Source organism: Amblyomma mixtum, chromosome 3 (assembly GCF_055824585.1).
Source record: "Amblyomma mixtum isolate Tamu chromosome 3, ASM5582458v1, whole genome shotgun sequence".
In the NCBI taxonomy this organism is placed as follows: domain Eukaryota; kingdom Metazoa; phylum Arthropoda; class Arachnida; order Ixodida; family Ixodidae; genus Amblyomma; species Amblyomma mixtum.
The window spans coordinates 366079349-366096652 of NC_143014.1; the positions used below are offsets into that span (position 1 = coordinate 366079349).

At 50.4% G+C, this 17304-nt stretch overlaps 1 protein-coding gene across 1 annotated transcript in view; it reads right to left on the reverse strand.

Annotated features, from left to right (window-relative positions):
• LOC149356661 (microtubule-associated serine/threonine-protein kinase 2-like) overlaps positions 1–17304 on the reverse strand; it is a 126141-nt gene that overhangs the window by 93481 nt on the left and 15356 nt on the right. Inside the window, exon 3 of the mRNA XM_089576403.1 lies at positions 3132–3335. Coding sequence (XP_089432529.1) covers positions 3132–3335 — 204 coding nt within the window. The remainder of the gene's footprint in view (positions 1–3131; positions 3336–17304) is intronic.

Genomic DNA, 17304 nt, shown 5'->3' on the forward strand with positions numbered 1-17304 from the left:
GACGTATCGTTTTGTGCAATTCTGAGTGTACGAGGCACGTGGCAGAATTGTGTCAGCAGATTCCCCAAAAAAGTTTTGAACCGCCAGGAGGTTAGGGACAATTTTCTCAATAAATGTTCGACAGAAATTGTTCAGTTCCCCAAGGACAATGAAGATGTAGGTTACACCTTTTCTATCGATGTGAAAAGACCTCTTTTACTCCGTTCCGCACCGGGAATTGTTTGCGGCATTCAAAGGCTGTATGATGTTGACTGTACATTTCTTTCCAGAATGCCGCGTTGATGACTGTCAAAAATATTTAGCGCTTTAGGAATTTTATCTTTGCAGTACTTTTATCATTTGTGACAACAAGTTTTATCTACAAAATAAGGGCATATATGCTGGGTCTTGTGTCGCTTCGGTGTTGCGTAATATCCTTTTAGCAAGTATTGATCATCCTTACACGATCTTTTCAAGCATTCTAAGAATGACGGTGTTCGAAAAGTGTTCCGATACATGGATGTCTTTTTACTTGTTTTAGACAAAACTTGGGCCATTTCGAATGAGGATACACGATTGAGCGTACTAAAAGTTTTCCAGTAACACGCTAAAGGGCTCACTTTTATTTATGTGCTACCGGTTGAAAATACCAGGCAGTTCTAAGATCTAACTATCAGGTTCTTAGATGAGGTGTGTGCTGGGCGCATTCCCCTCGAGCACAAAAGCAACTTATGCCCTATAAATCTTCGTATTCGAAATTAGTACAAAGGAGCATTGCTAACCTCCGCCTGCAATCTGCTGTGAGGAAGTCATGTGTGCATGACATGCAGGGTAGTTTTAGTAACCCAGCCGCCGCGGTGGCTCAGCGGTTATGGTGCTCGGCTGCTGACCCGAAAGACGCGGGTTCGATCCCGGCCGCGGCGGTTGAATTTCTTTGGAGGAGAAATTCTAGAGGCCCGTGTACTGTGCGATGTCAGTGCACAGTAAAGAACCCCAGGTGGTCGAAATTTCCGGAGCCCTCCACTACGGCGTCTCTCATAGCCTTAGTCGCTTTGGGACGTTAAACCCCATAAACCAATCCAAACCAAACCAGTTTTAGTAACCAATTTGCAAGGCTTGATGCAGCTTGCTATCCTCGGTTGGTTGTTGAGGCAGTGGCTGAAAAGCTGCTCAAGAAGATAAAGTCTGACACCAACAAGAAATCTGCTGGAACCGCGCAGGGTAAAGTTAGGCCGGAAGTGATGCCTTACATCCCCAAATTCCGCCATGACCTCAAAAAAGCGGCTAACCGGTACAACTCGCCAGTGATTTTTTCAATCCCGAGAGAGCTTGGCCAACCGGGCCGCCGACGCATCACTGGTGAAGCAAAAAGGCCGGCTGTAAAAAGAGGCATGTGAAGCTTTTTGTGGAATGTGCCATTGGCGTTGTCTATGAAGACCCACTGTCATGTGGCAAATCCTGCATTGGCCAGAGGGGGCGTTGTGTCAACGACCGGGTAAGGGACCATGCGACAGATATTAAGCACGATGAGGGTGCTAATCTTGTTGAGCGCTGTCGAATTTGTAATGGCTGCACACCGAACTTTCAGAAGTGAAGATAATGAGCAGAAGCAGGTTGCAATCTCCTTGAGAGACAACAGAAGCTTACTATATCAAGAATGCTGGACCACGCTGCGTTAGCGATACCTCGTCTGCATTGTATGAAACGAAAAAATGTTTCTATCGCGCGTTTTATGCTAAAGCTGCGCAGCACGTGTTCGTGTACAGTCGCGGGTAAAAAAGATTAGCACACATGACGGAACACCAGAGCGCCGGAATGACAGCGCGTGGCGCTGCGGGTGGCGAAGAGGCTGATAACGAGAGTGCCGGGCCGTTCCCATTCTACAGTATTAGGGGGGTTCAGCGGACGGCCACGGACAGCAAAATTACTGGCTAAAAGCAGCGCTATCATCTATTCTTCCCGCGAGTTCCTTTTGACAAACCATCGCGGACATAAATACCGTAATAAAAAGAAGCCATCTTTGCTCATGATAACCGAGCGAAAATAAATGCAGCAAGCACAGTCACGTAGGGTCGGCACTTCAACGCTCGGGCGGTGCACGCTTGATAAAGCTTACTTCCTGAAATCCCCCCCCCCCCCTAGGCTGCAAATATGAAAACGGCCCGTTAGGCAGGTCTGCGTACCGCAGCGCCACGTGGTAAGATATACGAATTCTAATCGCCAGTGATCTGTGCTAATATTTTTTGCTCGCGACTGTACCTGTACGGTTTACACCTGCGTAGGTATGAGCGCATATAAAAGCTGTATTTAAAAAAAAACAGTGTTGTGTTCTTTCTTTCCACCCTTCCTTCTCTCGGTCTTCCTTGGCCTGGAGCCGTTCGGCTGTTATAGTATGAATATTTCCCAACTACAGTACCAACTAGCCCAACAGTTAACACTTCTGTATCTTAAATAGATATAAAAATGTTCCAGGTGCCACTGTTTTATAGAAAAAAGCGGCAGACGAGTTCTATTGCCGAACATTTGAACTGACTCATGATGGAGCATCAACCGCAGCTGCTATCCCGCCAGTAACGAAACAGGATGCAAAGAGTGGTTAAGGCGCTCGTCTACTGAGCCGGAGTACCCAGGTTCGAAACCGACCGCGGCGGCCGCGTTTCGATGGAGACGGAACGCAAAAGGCGCCCGTGTGCTGTGCGATGTCAGTGCACGTTAACCTTATTCCGGAGACCTCCATTATTCCGGAGACCTCCACTACGGCACCTCTTTCTCTCTTTCTTCTTTCACTCCCACCTTCCTCCCGTGCCTTACAACGCGCTTCAGATATGTGAGACAGATACTGCGCCATTTCCTTTCCTCAAAAAGGAACCAATTTTGAATTTGCTTGAAATTATACCGCATGCGAAAGCTGCCTCATGTGGTAATTAAGAATCCATCACAGTCAATATAACATCCCCGAGTAGCTAGCTAATATGACTCGTGCGTTTGAAGAAGGCGTGAACGATTATCACATTTCAGCACAGTAAACATTAGGAAATGCTTTTACCACGATTGCCCTCCAATAGCTGCCGACGTATGCTGCTTTGACAAAAATTTCGAAACTGAGCAGCCGTCCTTGAGAACAGAAGAACAATGGGATTAGTATCACTCGCCATTTTGTGTAGACCTAGGAGGTTCTCGACCATGTTCCGGACGTCCTGGTAGGTGATGACTTGTTTCCGGAGTTTGAGAAGGCAGTCCTCAGCGTGTAGGCACAGCTCGTCACGCGCGAATGTGAGCAGCGGACTCACGTACAGGGACACTCTACTTTCGCGTCGGAGAAACTCCTCCAGCAACGTCGTAGCCGTCTTGGGAATCTGTAATAAATTGCCCGGCAGGCTGCTTTTAAAGCTGAAGTTTAGCCCATTTTTGATAAGATTACTCTGCAGTCGCGAGCACTCAGCAATGAAAGAACCTCCCTATGCATTGGCCCTATGCTGGGCCGAAGAAGTGAAATCGATAGCTGCACTGCTCCCTCATTGCACGCTGTGCTTAGTCCCTTCTGGCACTAGGGTGACCACGGTCATATTTTACCTACTATGCAGAATCCCACATTTCTATTTATTTTTTATTTATGCACGTGCCTACATTCGCCCGCAGGGGCATTACAGTAGGGGGGGTGTGCCACAGTATTCTTCATACATTAGCGCCGAGGAAAGAAATATATAAATAAGCAAAAACAATAAAAGAGGATAATGCAAGCCCTCCGATAGGACATAGCAAGAGCATACGAGAAAATATCAGCTTAAATGGACACTGGGAATCGAATGGAAATACATGGTAATGTCCCCGGTCACACTAAAAAATTCCTAAGTTTAAAACATGGTAAAGACAAAAAGAACAGAACGAGTCGACATACAGACCACGGAGATCAGTGTTAAACCAGAGCAGCCTTTACCGCAACAGATAATTCTGAATCGGATGCAGCCACAGCTATGTTGCGGGGAAGATTATTCCATGTACTGATTGTGCGTGAAAAAATTGAATGTCCAAAAACTGTGGTACGCGCTGATATTTCTGTAATCTTATGCTAGTGATCTCGACCCTGGGAAATGTACGCATGTGGTAAAAGAGGCATCTCTGTTCAGTACGGTGCGACAATGAAATACGTCTCGTAAAAACACGAGTCGAAAAAATTCTCCAAAGAGGTGGCAATTCCTCTAAAGGAGATGGTGTACCATCGGCGCTTGCCACATCTAACGTGGGGCCATGCTGGCTGCATTGAATAGTTGCGCTGTGATTACTTGTTTCCGTCCGAAGCGGCGCCCGGTTTTTAATCATCACATTTGCAAACTAATTCTACTACTGCGACTACAGTCACGGCACTATGATCTTTGTACGTTTGCCTACTGACAACAGGCAGTCTCCAACTGTTACACAGGGTTCCCAACACAAATAACCACGGCTGCAGTGACGATGGCCTGCACTGAAGCAGGCTCCTGGTATCGAGCATTCTTTATTTTTGAAAAACTAAATCCATAAAGAAGAAAATTCGAAAGAACTTAGCTTGCCTGTTATGGTGTAAGTATTAGTGTTGAATGTTCTTGTGGTTTTCCCGCCAGAACTCCGGTTGCAATCGGTTCGATTGCCTTTATATGCTATGCATGAGTCATCACCTTCTAGAATATTCATGTACCGCCCACTAGACTATAATCTGAGATTATACTTCTCCTACCAAGTGATCCATCTTTATTCATTTTCTGGGCTGGACCTAAGATTGGAGGGGTCCATTGAAATTTTTGGTGTCTTCAGATTTTCAAATTTGGCGGTGCCCTATGATTGTTTACTGGTGGTCACGTGGTGTTGAGGACGTAACATTCATCTTAATAGTATTTGTCGACCGCGTGTAATCATCACACACTACTGCCACAGTAGAGGAGCGGCTAAACTACGCGCAATTGCCGCGGAAGGTGGCTGTTTCATACACAGCCAGCGATTGAACTTGCGAGTCGGAGGTTGCTCTTTCCGAGCTCCCGTGAGGCTCATGCGCAGCGCCACGGTGTGCATACGGCAAGTGCATTGAATTTACTGAAAGGGGGTTTCTGCACAAATGGTACAGGGCGTGGTGTTCACGGCAGGCGACACAAAGCGGCGAGCAGAACGGCGGGCAGCGCAGAAGACGGCCAGTCCAACACAAGCGATCTCGTGCAGCGCGGCGGCACTTCGTCTTTTAGCGACGCTTCGTCGTCGTCGGCGCTCTGGCAGCGATCGGCCTAGGCGGTATGAGGCGCGGCCGTCGTGGTTCGCTACATTGCCCCGGGACCGAAGAGGAGCCACCCTGGCGACTTATGGCGAGGGCAAAAGGAGCGGGTCGTAGTAAGTCTTCAGGCGGCTGACATGGACGGTTTCCCGACCGCGATGGCGCAGGTCCGAAGAGGGGTTGAGCGGCTCCACGACGTAGTTGACTGGCGACGTTTGCTGGACGACGCGATAAGGCCCGTGGTATTCTGTGCGAAATTTAGATGACAATCCGGGTGGTGTGCCGGGAACCCATAGCCAAACTAGGGATCCAACCGGAAAAACGTGTTGCCTGCTAACGTTATCGTGGCGATGCTTTTGGCGGCCTTGGGATTCGGAGGTAAAATAGCGCGCCTACTGGCGGCAGTCTTCTGCATGCTTTGCGACTTCGGAGAGAGGCGTCCACTCGCAGGCGTCAGGAGTATAAGGTAATATGGTGTCCATCGTGGACGACAGCTCACGCGCATACAGAAGGAAGAAAGGGGTAAAACCGGTGGTGGACTGCGTGGCGGTGTTGTACGCGTATGTCACGAAAGGAAGGACGGCATCCTAGTTGGTCTGATCTGCTGCGACGTACATCGTGAGCATCTCTCCGAGAGTACGGTTGAAGCGCTCGGTCAGCCCGTTGGTTTGAGGATGGTAGGCAGTGGTGGTCCGATGTACGATGCGACATTCGGCTTCAACGACTTGGGAAAGGAAGGCGCGGCCTCTGTCACTGAGCAGCTCGCGCGGCGCGCCGTGACGAAGAACAAAATGGTGCAGCAGGAACGTAGCAACTTCGCGGCTAGTTGCAGCAGGAAGGGCGGCTGTCTCGGCATACCGGGTGAGGTGGTCGACGCCGACGATAATCCAACGGTTCCCAGAGACCGTACAGGGAAGCGGTCCGTAAAGGTCAACGCCAACGCGATCGAAAGGACGTGCTGGGCATGGGAGTGGTTGTAAGGGGCCGGTCACTCGGGGAGTGGAAGTCTTCCGCCGCTGACAGGCGGTGCAAGATCGGACGTATTTTCGAATATAGGCGTACATGCCGCGCCAATAGTAACGCTGAGAAATTCGTTTTAATGTTTTCAGCACACCAGCGTGCGCACACTGAGGGTCAGCATGGTAAGATGCGCAAATTTCAGATCGTAAATGGCAGGCGATCGCGAGAAGCCACCGCTGACCATCAGGCATGTAGTTGCGGCGGTATAGAAGGCCGTCCCGGAGGGCAAAGTGCGGAGCTTGACGCCGTAAAGTTCTAGAAGGCGCAACGTTTTGTGATGAAGACACGGCGTCTATGAGGGACGCGAGCCACGGGTCTTTTCGCTGCTCAGCCGGCATATCAGCGATGGCAAGAGACGAAAGCACGGGATCGGTCGCCGAGGAGCAGGCAGCGTCGCTGGAAAGGGGAGACCGAGACAAAGCATCGGCGTTCATGTGCTTGATGGCTGTCATAGTCCGCTCGATGACGCCGTCACCACAGAGGAAAAACCACAACAAAACAAACCGTGTGTTGTGCACTTCAGTATTCCGCGATTCATCGTTGAGGTCAGCAGCATCGACTGTCTTTGACTTCTGTAGCCCCTCAAATAATAATTAGCAATTGGTGCTCTGTACAACACCACAAGACGTGGAAGCTTGATTTGGTTCTATGGTATTTAACGTACTGACGCGACTCTGTCTATGAAGGACGCCGTAGTGGAGAGCTCGGCATAATTTCAGCCACCTCGGGTTCTTTGACGTCTAGTTACATCGAACAGTGCACGGTCCTCTAGCATTTCGTCTTCACTGAAATGCGACTGCCGGAGTATGGATCGAGCCCACGTCTTTCGGGTCAGCAGCCAAATAGTGTACCCATTGAGCCACCGCGGCCCTGTGACGTGGAAGTGATCTAGCCATCTCTATTCTGTCGCACCAGTTCTTTATTTTGGCGGAGGCCTTCGTAGTCTACCAATAATGCTCTGCGCAACCATCAAAAATAAATGCCTTAAATCTCAACTTCCTCTTTAATTTTTAACCTAGACGTAAACATCATCACCCATACTAGAGCAATTTAACAGCCTGAACCACGTACGTAGTGGTTAGCCCTTTCTCCAGAGGTTGTGCTTCCTGACCCCGAGCTTCTTAGAATCGCGACGTTCGACGCTGGTGCAACCGCGAGGACGCAGGCAACGTTCCACACTTCCTTCGGTGCAACGTGAAGCCGCAGAGAACAGGAATGTTATGCCATACGGGGAATGAGGCATGACGGACGGTAGAAGTGCCACAGCCTGTGTCTTCGAAAGTTGCGTACCTGCGCAAAACCATCGCAGCAGAACCGCGCATATTGTACAGACACCCAGTGGCTGTTCGGACTTCTTTTCCAAAAGTAGACTTTTTGAGAAAAATGATAACTCCTTCACGTATAATAGCGATGGCAATAGCGGATGTCACAAAACGTGTGAGATGAGCTGATTGCTAGCGTAATTAACTAAGATTTGCTAATTTTCTAATTAAGTGCACCAGCTAGGTGCCTGGCTGCATTTAAAGAATGGTAGTGAGCCATTAGGGCATCGAATAGCAGTTATTAGATATGGACAAACGTATCGACCTTAGCGTAATGAGGAGGGGGATTACGACTCTGGAGAGTATGGACTTAGCAAGCAGTCCGCGGAGAAAAGGCGACAAGCGGAGCTGACCCACACCTTCTCAACACAAGGTTTCCGTCACAGTTTGGTGACGTCACGGAACTAGTCACCGAGCACAATTTCAGGCGCTGAAGTATACAACGAGGGTGGCTAGCGGTGGGCTCAAGTGCGACATGTGTCTGTGCTCGGTTTTTTCCTTCATTTTGCCTTCCAGTGTTCCTGATCGGGGTCTGGCTCTTGTGATTGACGGATGAGTGCCCCGTGCATCTCCTGATATCATCTACTTGGTGTTTACAGCGGATAACACCTCACAGATTGTGAACGAAGCATTTTTATATCGGACCTCGTTTCACGTCCAAGGAAGGCAATGGTGCGTGAGTGCGCGGTTACCGAAGAGGAAATAAGTGAGAAATGAGCCGTGACGTGGTAACACCGTGCACAGTCATTACTTAACAGTTCCTGCTACCAGGCAAGTAGTTGTGGTGCCCTAAAAAAACTAAGCTAGAAAAAGGAGCCTAAAGGCGTGTTAACAGCGTCGTATGCCCGTACGCCTATTCTCGCTTTTCACTGTAATGGGTGAAAGCAGTTCATGGGCAGATCACCGTGAACGCGTATTCGCCGTGTGTGTGTCACCCTCGGTCACCCTTGTTTCAAGAATCGATGGCGTGAGTCTTCTTGCTCAGTATGGGATATACGTGGCGTGCACAGTGTTGCTGCTCGTGGCGCGTGTGAGCGCATGCCGACTGCTGTGAGCGAGACACGTACTGAGATAAGAACTTTACCTGGCTCCTTGTTCTGCTTCCTTTGTCTCCACAGTGTAAACACGGAGTTCACCTCTCAGTCATGGAGCCAAGTGAAACTTACAATTTCGTTTTCGTACACTGCACCCTCCCAAACGCTGTAAATGGTAAACACAGGGGAAAAATGGTCTTCTTATATATGCGAACAGTGCAAAAAACCAAAAGTAGGTATTGATGCTATAGGACACGACGACTCGTGGTAGCGCTAGTGGGCCCTCGAAACGGTAAGACCACCTCGACCTGTGTGCAGGCCAGCGTCAAACAGACGACGCACGGGCAGAAAGAAAGAAGTGTTCAAAGAGACCTCCGAGAAGTCTGGCTGGGAGTGATCAAAGCAGCCGCGAATGCCTTCGACCGGCTACTCTTCCATTTCACCGCGCAGGCCCAATGGCAACCCGCACCGGGAACGGGACGGCCACATCGGCAAAAAGAGGCGCAGCAGTAGAATTGCGGCGGAACTGAACTATAGAAAGGCTACCATGGGGCCATTTATCTCCATCTTTTCTGGGTGGGGAGGGAATCAAAAGACATTAGAGAGAATGGCTCCGGTAGTCCAGGTGAAATGCCGCACCCTGTCGAAGTAGTTACTGCATTTGTGCACAGTGTAGAATATCTGCGTAGTGTATTTAGAATGATTGGTGCAGATTTATTGCAACGAAAAGGAGCGAGAAAGGAGAACTTGATTTAATTGATGTTAGTCACCAGGTGTTGCGCAAAGTAGCAATAGCATTTTATTACACGCCGTTAAAGGGACAGTGAGGAGATCTCCATTAATATTTTTTTATAGCAAATCCGATAGTTCGGCATTTCATGGCGTTGTTGCCACTTGGCCGGAACCGAAAGACGCATTTATTTCGAAGAAATTTGGATTCGAAGTTCAAAAAGTTTTTCCCGCCGCTCTGATTCAAACTTGGGATTCTCTTATGACGATACACGACTAAGTGACGTGAAACATGACGTGCAATGACGTGCACATGACGTAACGCAGACTCCGTGATTTCTGGCGCTAGTGCTGCGGCCTATCAGCAGCCGAAATGAGAGCTACCGCCGGCCGCACGTTGAAGGCATCTATCGGCTATTGCGGCCGTCGCTACCGTCGCCTCGTTCACGTTTGCACCGACGTTTTGCCAGCGTTACGATGGATTCCGTTCCCGAAGTCATCAACGTAGTTCTCGCAAATAGACACCTTTAGCACCCCGTGTATCGTGTTACCGTTAGCGGAGTACCCGGAGCCCGCCTACCGCCGATGAGCAGGCGCTGGTTGGTCCCATGCTGCAGGCGCGCGCGTAGCTGCCTAAAGTCCCTCGATAACATGAAAGTAACGTCTTTCTGTGAACTATACCGCCGAGCCGCGCACCCTCGCCGATCCTCCTCTCTCACCTCTCCCATCGGCGCTTTTCTCAACGGTGATTGGCTCCGCGGGCAGTCTCCGGGAAAAGCGCGCCAAAAGTTCGCTCTTTTTGTGTTTTCATTTTTCGTCGGTGCCATTTTTTAAGCGGCCGCCGCTGCTACGATCGAGCTCCCTAGCATTGCGCGCTTGCACTTCGCGTTATTCGCGCTCTTTTAGTGCAGCACTATGCCGAGTTGATGCGCATTGCAGTGCACAAGCCGGCGTGAAAAAGGCTTTGTTCTTTTCATGATTCCGAGCGGCAAGAAAGACAGCATTAGAAGAAAAGGTGGCTGCACAACATCGGGCGCAAGAACTTTACCCCGACGAAGACTACCCACCTCTGCGAGGTACTGTGCATTTCTTCTAAGCGACTGTGTATACTGAAACTGCATGCAAGCGCATCACAAAGCTGACAATCTCACTTAATTCACTGATCATTTTGCGTCGTTGTGCGTGTTATTGTTTTCACTTCATGGTTCCGCTCAACGGGCTATAATAGCGTCTGCTATAATAGCGTGCTATAATAGCGGCGGCTGATGCATACAATGCACATACATTCGCATACAATGCCCGCTATAATTTCTGACCTCGGTCTCGCTTTTCAACGATAACGCGTAAATGACGGAGATTATTACGCATTAATAGGCTATCCAATGCATTAATAGGCTATCCACATATCCAATGCATGCAATTTTTGTATATTCATTTCTGCAGTTTGTGATCATTTGCTTTAGTTGAGCATGGTCGCGTGGCCTTTTGTTGAATACATCATCCGCTCAAAAACTGTAGGCCTACATCTGAGCTGCTTCATTTCCCTAAGTATGTTTTTGTTTTCTGTGGTTTGTTTTGAGGACTGAACCCAACCGGTGACAGATGTCCAGAGCTGGCTTATTCGTGGTTTTTATGTATATTTTCGATATAAACTACACGACTCATCTGTAATAAACATTGCATCTGAAAAACTGTCTTTCTGTGTCGTATTGTGACTGCATTTATACTCAACACTGACATTAGTCAGGCGCTTGCTTTAGGATAGCCTTGACTGTGGCTGACCAAATTGCTAAGACCCTATAACTCTCTCTTGGGTTTTGTCACGGTCGTTGCCATCATTTTTCTTTCCTAACGTAACATCTCTTTAAGCGGATTTAAAAAGGAATAGAATGTGGGCGGAAAATGCCCAAGTGTGCCAAACTTTGGGTGCGGTCTACCTAAATTTGGAAGCCAACACTGAGTTTCGCATAGTGAAATTAGGTTGGACCCCAATGTTGGTCAAATATGGATGACGTCAAATTTATGGGTTCCAGAGAGACAGGTTTTGTGTATATCCCACCTAATTTTGGAGGTCAACATTGAATTGGTCATACTAAAATTAGGCTTGACACCAATTATGATGAAATTCGGACCAGGTGAAATTTGGGTGGTCGAGAGGGTAAATTTTGGGGTGCGGACACTTTCCTTGGATGACGGGAAATCGGTGCGCGTATCTTTGGCAACCGGTTTCGGCTCGACATCACCTCAAGGTCGCCGACAGCTGTAGCTAATGTCGTTTCATGCTTAATAGTAAAAAGTTGGAAAATTGGTAAATTCGTTTTTGAGGAAAGCAAATGGCGCAGTATCTGTCTCACATATCTCGGCAGACACCTGAACCGCGCCGTGAGGGAAGGGAGGAAGGTAGGAGTGAAAGAAGGAAGAGAGAAAGAGTTACCGTAGTGGAGGTCTCCGGAATAATTTCGACCACCTGGGGATCCTTAACGTGCACTGACATCGCACAGCACACGGGCGCCTCTTGCGTTTCGCCTCCATCGAGACGCGGCCGCCGCGGTCGGGTTGGAACCCGGGTACTCATTTTCAAGCCGCCGCGAAAATTCTCAACTACAAAAACGATTAAGCCGTTGCATGTGCACTGCGCGGAGCCAAACTCAGACTGAACCTTAATGAAAAATTTTAGGTCGGCCATCAAATCAAATGCCCCGGCTTGTTCCCAGCAACCATCCCACTTCTGAAACCTCGTGAACAACCTCATCAACTGTACTCCTGCGATAATTAGTTCGGAGTGAATCTACATTTAACTAAAGCCTGGTATGCTGAAAATATTCAGGAATTTCATTTATTTCATTTATTGGTTTTGTTTGGCCAGAACAGAGACTGCAAACAAGGGAGAGCAAGCTAAAGGCGCCTAGTAGCGCCTGACAGAGGCCTGCCCTCCCCGTGTAAAAAAAAAAAGGCACTTGGCAATGGTACAAAATTTCCATAAGTAACAGAAACTAGAAAACCAGCGGATATATTAACAACGAAACAGAGATCAGTCATGCAAAGTGCTAAGCACAACAAAACTAAGAGCAAAACATAACAAACACAAAAACTGATTAGGTAAAAACACATCACAACTAGCTATAACAGAAATATTCATGAACAGTTTTCCTAAATCTGTCCTCGGACATATTTTGTAGTGACAATTCTGTTAAGTATGGATAGGTGTTTAATGTATGAGGAATTATGTGAGTTAGTTTTTGGAACCCATTGTTTGTACGGGATTTGGATGCATGGTATTGAGGGTGCCTAAGACTGTATGCTGTTTGGGCAATTAAATATGTGCTCTCAAAAGTCTGCCAGTTTCCTTTCATAAGGATTCTGATGTAAACAGCAAGCTTCTTGTAGTAAGCGGCCATGATGGTAAGCATTCTATGGTTGAGAAAGGAAGGACCCATGCTCTCACTGTGATGTAAATTATCAATCGCTCGTACAGCTCTTTTTTGTAAAGTCACTACTTTCACAATATTTTCAAGATTGCACAAGTCAGTACTTTCACAATATGTTCAAATATATTGTAAATATTGCCGCCAGGTGTCCCCGGGCGGCGCCGAAAGGACGAAGAAGTGAGGAACTCGCGTGCTCTCGGAGCTGGGACTCTGCTTCTCTGTTGGCGGCTTGCGCCTAGCCTGTGTGATTAAGGACCCATCCGTGACATTTCTGGTGGAGTGCGCTGGGTACATCGCCCTGGAATATGTCGCACACCCCTCCTAACACCGAGGACCCCAGACCTCTCCCTATCGACACGCCAGTGCATCGGGTCAGTCGCGGCAATCTAGGACTGCCCCCTGAGCATAGGCTGTTGGAGACTACCTCGGCACCTGACCGGCTGCCTCCTGAGCTCAGGCCATTTGACACTACCTCGGCGCCTGCCCCTCAACCAGTCATGCAAGGCGCCGCGTACTACACCCTCCAAAACCCACGGCTACCAAAATCCTTTCACGGGACTCAGCTGGAGGACGTGGAAGATTGGCTCCTCCAGTTTGAACGGGTCGCCGCATTTAACCAGTGGGATGACGCCGCCAAACTGAGGAACGTTTTCTTCAGCTTGGAGGACGGTGCTCGGACGTGGTACGAAAACCGTGAGGACGCTCTTTTGTCATGGCATGAGTTCCGACGTCAATTGCTCGCCACGTATGTCAGCGCTGATCGTCGGGAGCGAGCTGAACGCGCCCTACAGTCCCGCATGCAGTTGCCCAATGAAACGGTTACCATGTACGTCGAAGACATGACGCGTCTCTTCCGGCGGGCTGACCCAGCCATGTCGGAAGCCAAAAAGCTGCGCCACCTAATGCGTGGTGTGAAAGAACAGCTTTTCGCCGGCCTCGTGCGCAGCCCCCCAAGCACTGTTGCCGAGTTTCTAACAGAGGCTGTCACGATGGAGCAGGTCCTCCGGCAGCGTTCCACCGCGTACGACCGGCCAGTCCTTGCTGCTTCTATAACGGAGCCTCTCCCGGCGTTCAACACCAATACCGACTTCCTCCGTGACATGATCCGCACTGTCGTCCGTGAGGAGCTGCAGAAGATCTGTGGTACGTCGCAGACGCAGACCACGGCCAGCTCCTTTATGGGCGTTATCCGCGACGAGGTGCAGCAGGCTGTCAGGCCACAGTTACTACGCGGCGAACCACAGCCAGTACAGCCAGATTACTACCGCCCGACGTACGCTGAAACTCTGCGACGCCCTGCCCCGACTCCAGCGGCATTTACACAGCCTATCCAGACGGACTACTGCCGCCCGACGTATGCTGACGCTTTACGACGCCCTCCCCCAAATGCAACGGCGTTTGTTCAAGCCCATCACGACGTCCCGCTACCCTCCGTGCAGCCAGTGCAGCACATCCCGAGTGACCGACGATCCCTGCGCAGAGCGGACGTCTGGCGTGGCCCAGACCGACGACGTTTGTGTTTCCATTGTGGGGAGCCCGGTCACCTGTTCCGGCGGTGCCCATATCGTGAACTTGGCCTGCAGGGTTTTTCCCCCGATGCGCCAAGACCCCGGTTTGGTCAACGGCCCCCTGCGATTGAAGAGTACGTAACGCAGCAACCCCTGTGGTCCACGGCGCGCCGTCAGTCCCGATCGCCGTCCCCTCGCCGGTCGTCATTTTCACAGAATCCGCAGAACTTTTCGCGAGCGACAGCGGACCGCTCGCCCAGTCCTCGCCGGGAAAACTGAAGACAGCGACCTCCGGGGGCGTGGTCGCTGGATATCGATGCTGTAAGGACCCCCTGACGACGCCGACATTCGATGATAGAGCTTTGTCGACGTCGACGACAGCAGGTGACCTAAAGGAGCGATTCTCACTCGACATACCCGTGCTTCTCGACGGTCACAGCATTAGCGCGTTGGTGGACACAGGAGCAGAGTTTTCAATTATTAGTGGCAAATTGGCAGCGCTTCTGAAGAAAGTCACGACTCCCTGCTCTGGCATGCAGATCCGGACGGCGGGGGGCCATATCATTACTCCGCTTGGACAGTGCACGGCTAGGGTCCAGATCATCGATTCGACGTTCGTAGTGAGCTGCCTGGTGCTCCGCGACTGTTCTCGTGACCTGATTTTGGGCGTAGATTTTCTCCGTGAGAATGGTGCCGTTATCGACCTGCGGAACAGAACCGTTACGTTTTCTAGAGCGAAAGCCGACGACACCCCCGATGTTCGTCAACGCAGCTCCGCCCTTCGTATTTCCACTGAGAGTGTTTTGATCCCGCCGCGCGCCAGTGTTTTTGCAAGAGTTGAATGCGATGATAGGCTACGTGATGGACCTGCAGTCGCCGAGGGCAACCTTTCCTTGCTACTGACACACGGCATTTGCTCGGCCCGAAGCCTTGTCCACCTCCATAACGGTCGGTCGGAGCTCCTGATTACTAATTTTACCAACGAACCTCGTCGCCTTTTCCGAGCTACTGCCATAGCGTGGGCCGACCAATTGGCAGGTGTTACTGAGTGTTTTGCGTCCGAGGGCATGGTACAACCGGAGACGTCCCTGGATCGCATCGATATTAGCTCCGGGCTATCAGCGACTCAACAGCGCGACCTACGCGCCCTACTGCTTCAATACCAAACCTGCTTCGCATCCTCCTCGAAAGTGCGGCAAACGGCGGTCACAAAGCATCGAATCATCACTTCCGATGATGCTCGCCCCATACGACAGCAGCCGTACCGCATTTCCCCGAAGGAACGCGACGCCATCCAAACGCAGGTGAAGGAGATGCTTACAGACGGCATAATTCAGCCTTCTAAGAGCCCGTGGTCGTCGCCTGTTGTTCTGGTAAAGAAGAAGGATGGGACTTTGCGCTTTTGCGTCGATTACCGTAAGCTGAACGCCATAACGAAAAAGGACGTCTACCCGCTGCCTCGCATCGACGACTCACTCGACAGACTTCGCCGCGCCAAGTATTTTTCATCGATCGACCTAAAGAGCGGATATTGGCAGATTGAGGTTGATGAACGTGACCGCGAAAAAACTGCCTTCATCACACCCGACGGCCTATATGAATTTAAGGTGTTGCCCTTCGGCCTTTGTTCAGCGCCTGCGACGTTTCAGCGCATGATGGACACTGTCCTGGCTGGCCTCAAATGGCAAACCTGTTTAGTTTATCTAGATGACGTGGTGGTGTTTTCAGAAACCTTCGACCAACACCTTGAACGACTGCGGACCGTGCTGGATGCCCTGCGGTTGGCCGACTTGACACTTAAACCCGAGAAGTGCCACTTTGGCTACAAAGAGCTCAAGTTTCTTGGCCATGTTGTGAGCGCCGACGGTGTAAAACCCGACCCCGAGAAAACTGCCGCCGTAGCCGAGTTTCCCCGTCCTACTACAAAGAAAGCGCTCAAGCGCTTCTTGGGTTTGTGCGCCTACTACCGCCGTTTTATCGCAGACTTCTCCAACATCGCTGAACCTTTGACCCGCTTAACGCGTGAAGATACACCGTTCGTCTGGTCTGCCGCGCAAGAGGCTGCTTTCACAGAGCTGCGACAACTGCTGCACACTACCCCTGTGCTTGCTCACTTTGATGAGGAGGCTGCTACCGAGATACACACCGACGCTAGCAATATTGGGCTTGGTGCCGTCCTCGTTCAGCATCAAGAAGGCGTAGAACGTGTGATCGCGTATGCGAGTCGCACACTCTCGCGCACCGAAATCAACTATTCCACCTCAGAAAAGGAGTGCCTCGCCGTCATCTGGGCCACGATGAAATTTCGGCCCTATATCTACGGTCGCCCTTTCAAAGTCGTCACAGACCACCATTCCTTGTGCTGGCTGACCAATCTCCGGGACCCATCAGGCCGCCTGGCACGCTGGAGCCTTCGCCTTCAGGAATTTGATTATACAATTGTCTATAAGTCCGGACGTAAACACGAAGATGCCGACACGCTCTCGCGCGCACCCGTTGAGCAAGCTGATGACAGCGCAGAGGACGACCATCGTTTCCTAGGTGTGGTCAGCAGTTCGGACTTCGTGGCAAGGCAGCGTGCTGACGCTGACCTGCGGTCTGTCATGGATCACCTAGAGGGCCATGCTTCCAACGTACCTCGACCCTTTTCCCGCCACCTGTCCTCTTTTTGTATTCGCAATGGCGTACTCTACAAGAAAAACTCACGTAACGGTGACCGGACCTACCTCCTAGTCGTGCCATCAGACCTCCGCGACGACATCCTCTCAGCGTGTCATGATGAGCCCACATCTGGCCACTTGGGATTTGCACGCACGCTCGCCCGAGTGCGTCAGGCCTATTATTGGCCTAAACTTGCAGCGACCATCCATCGCTACGTCAGAGGTTGCCGTGAGTGCCAGCGTCGTAAGTCGCCACCGCTAAAGCCAGCAGGTTTGCTCCATCCAATTGAACCACCTCGCACACCTTTTGACCAAGTCGGCATTGATCTTCTGGGCCCATTTCCTGTATCAGCATCTGGCAATAAGTGGATTATAGTTGCGACTG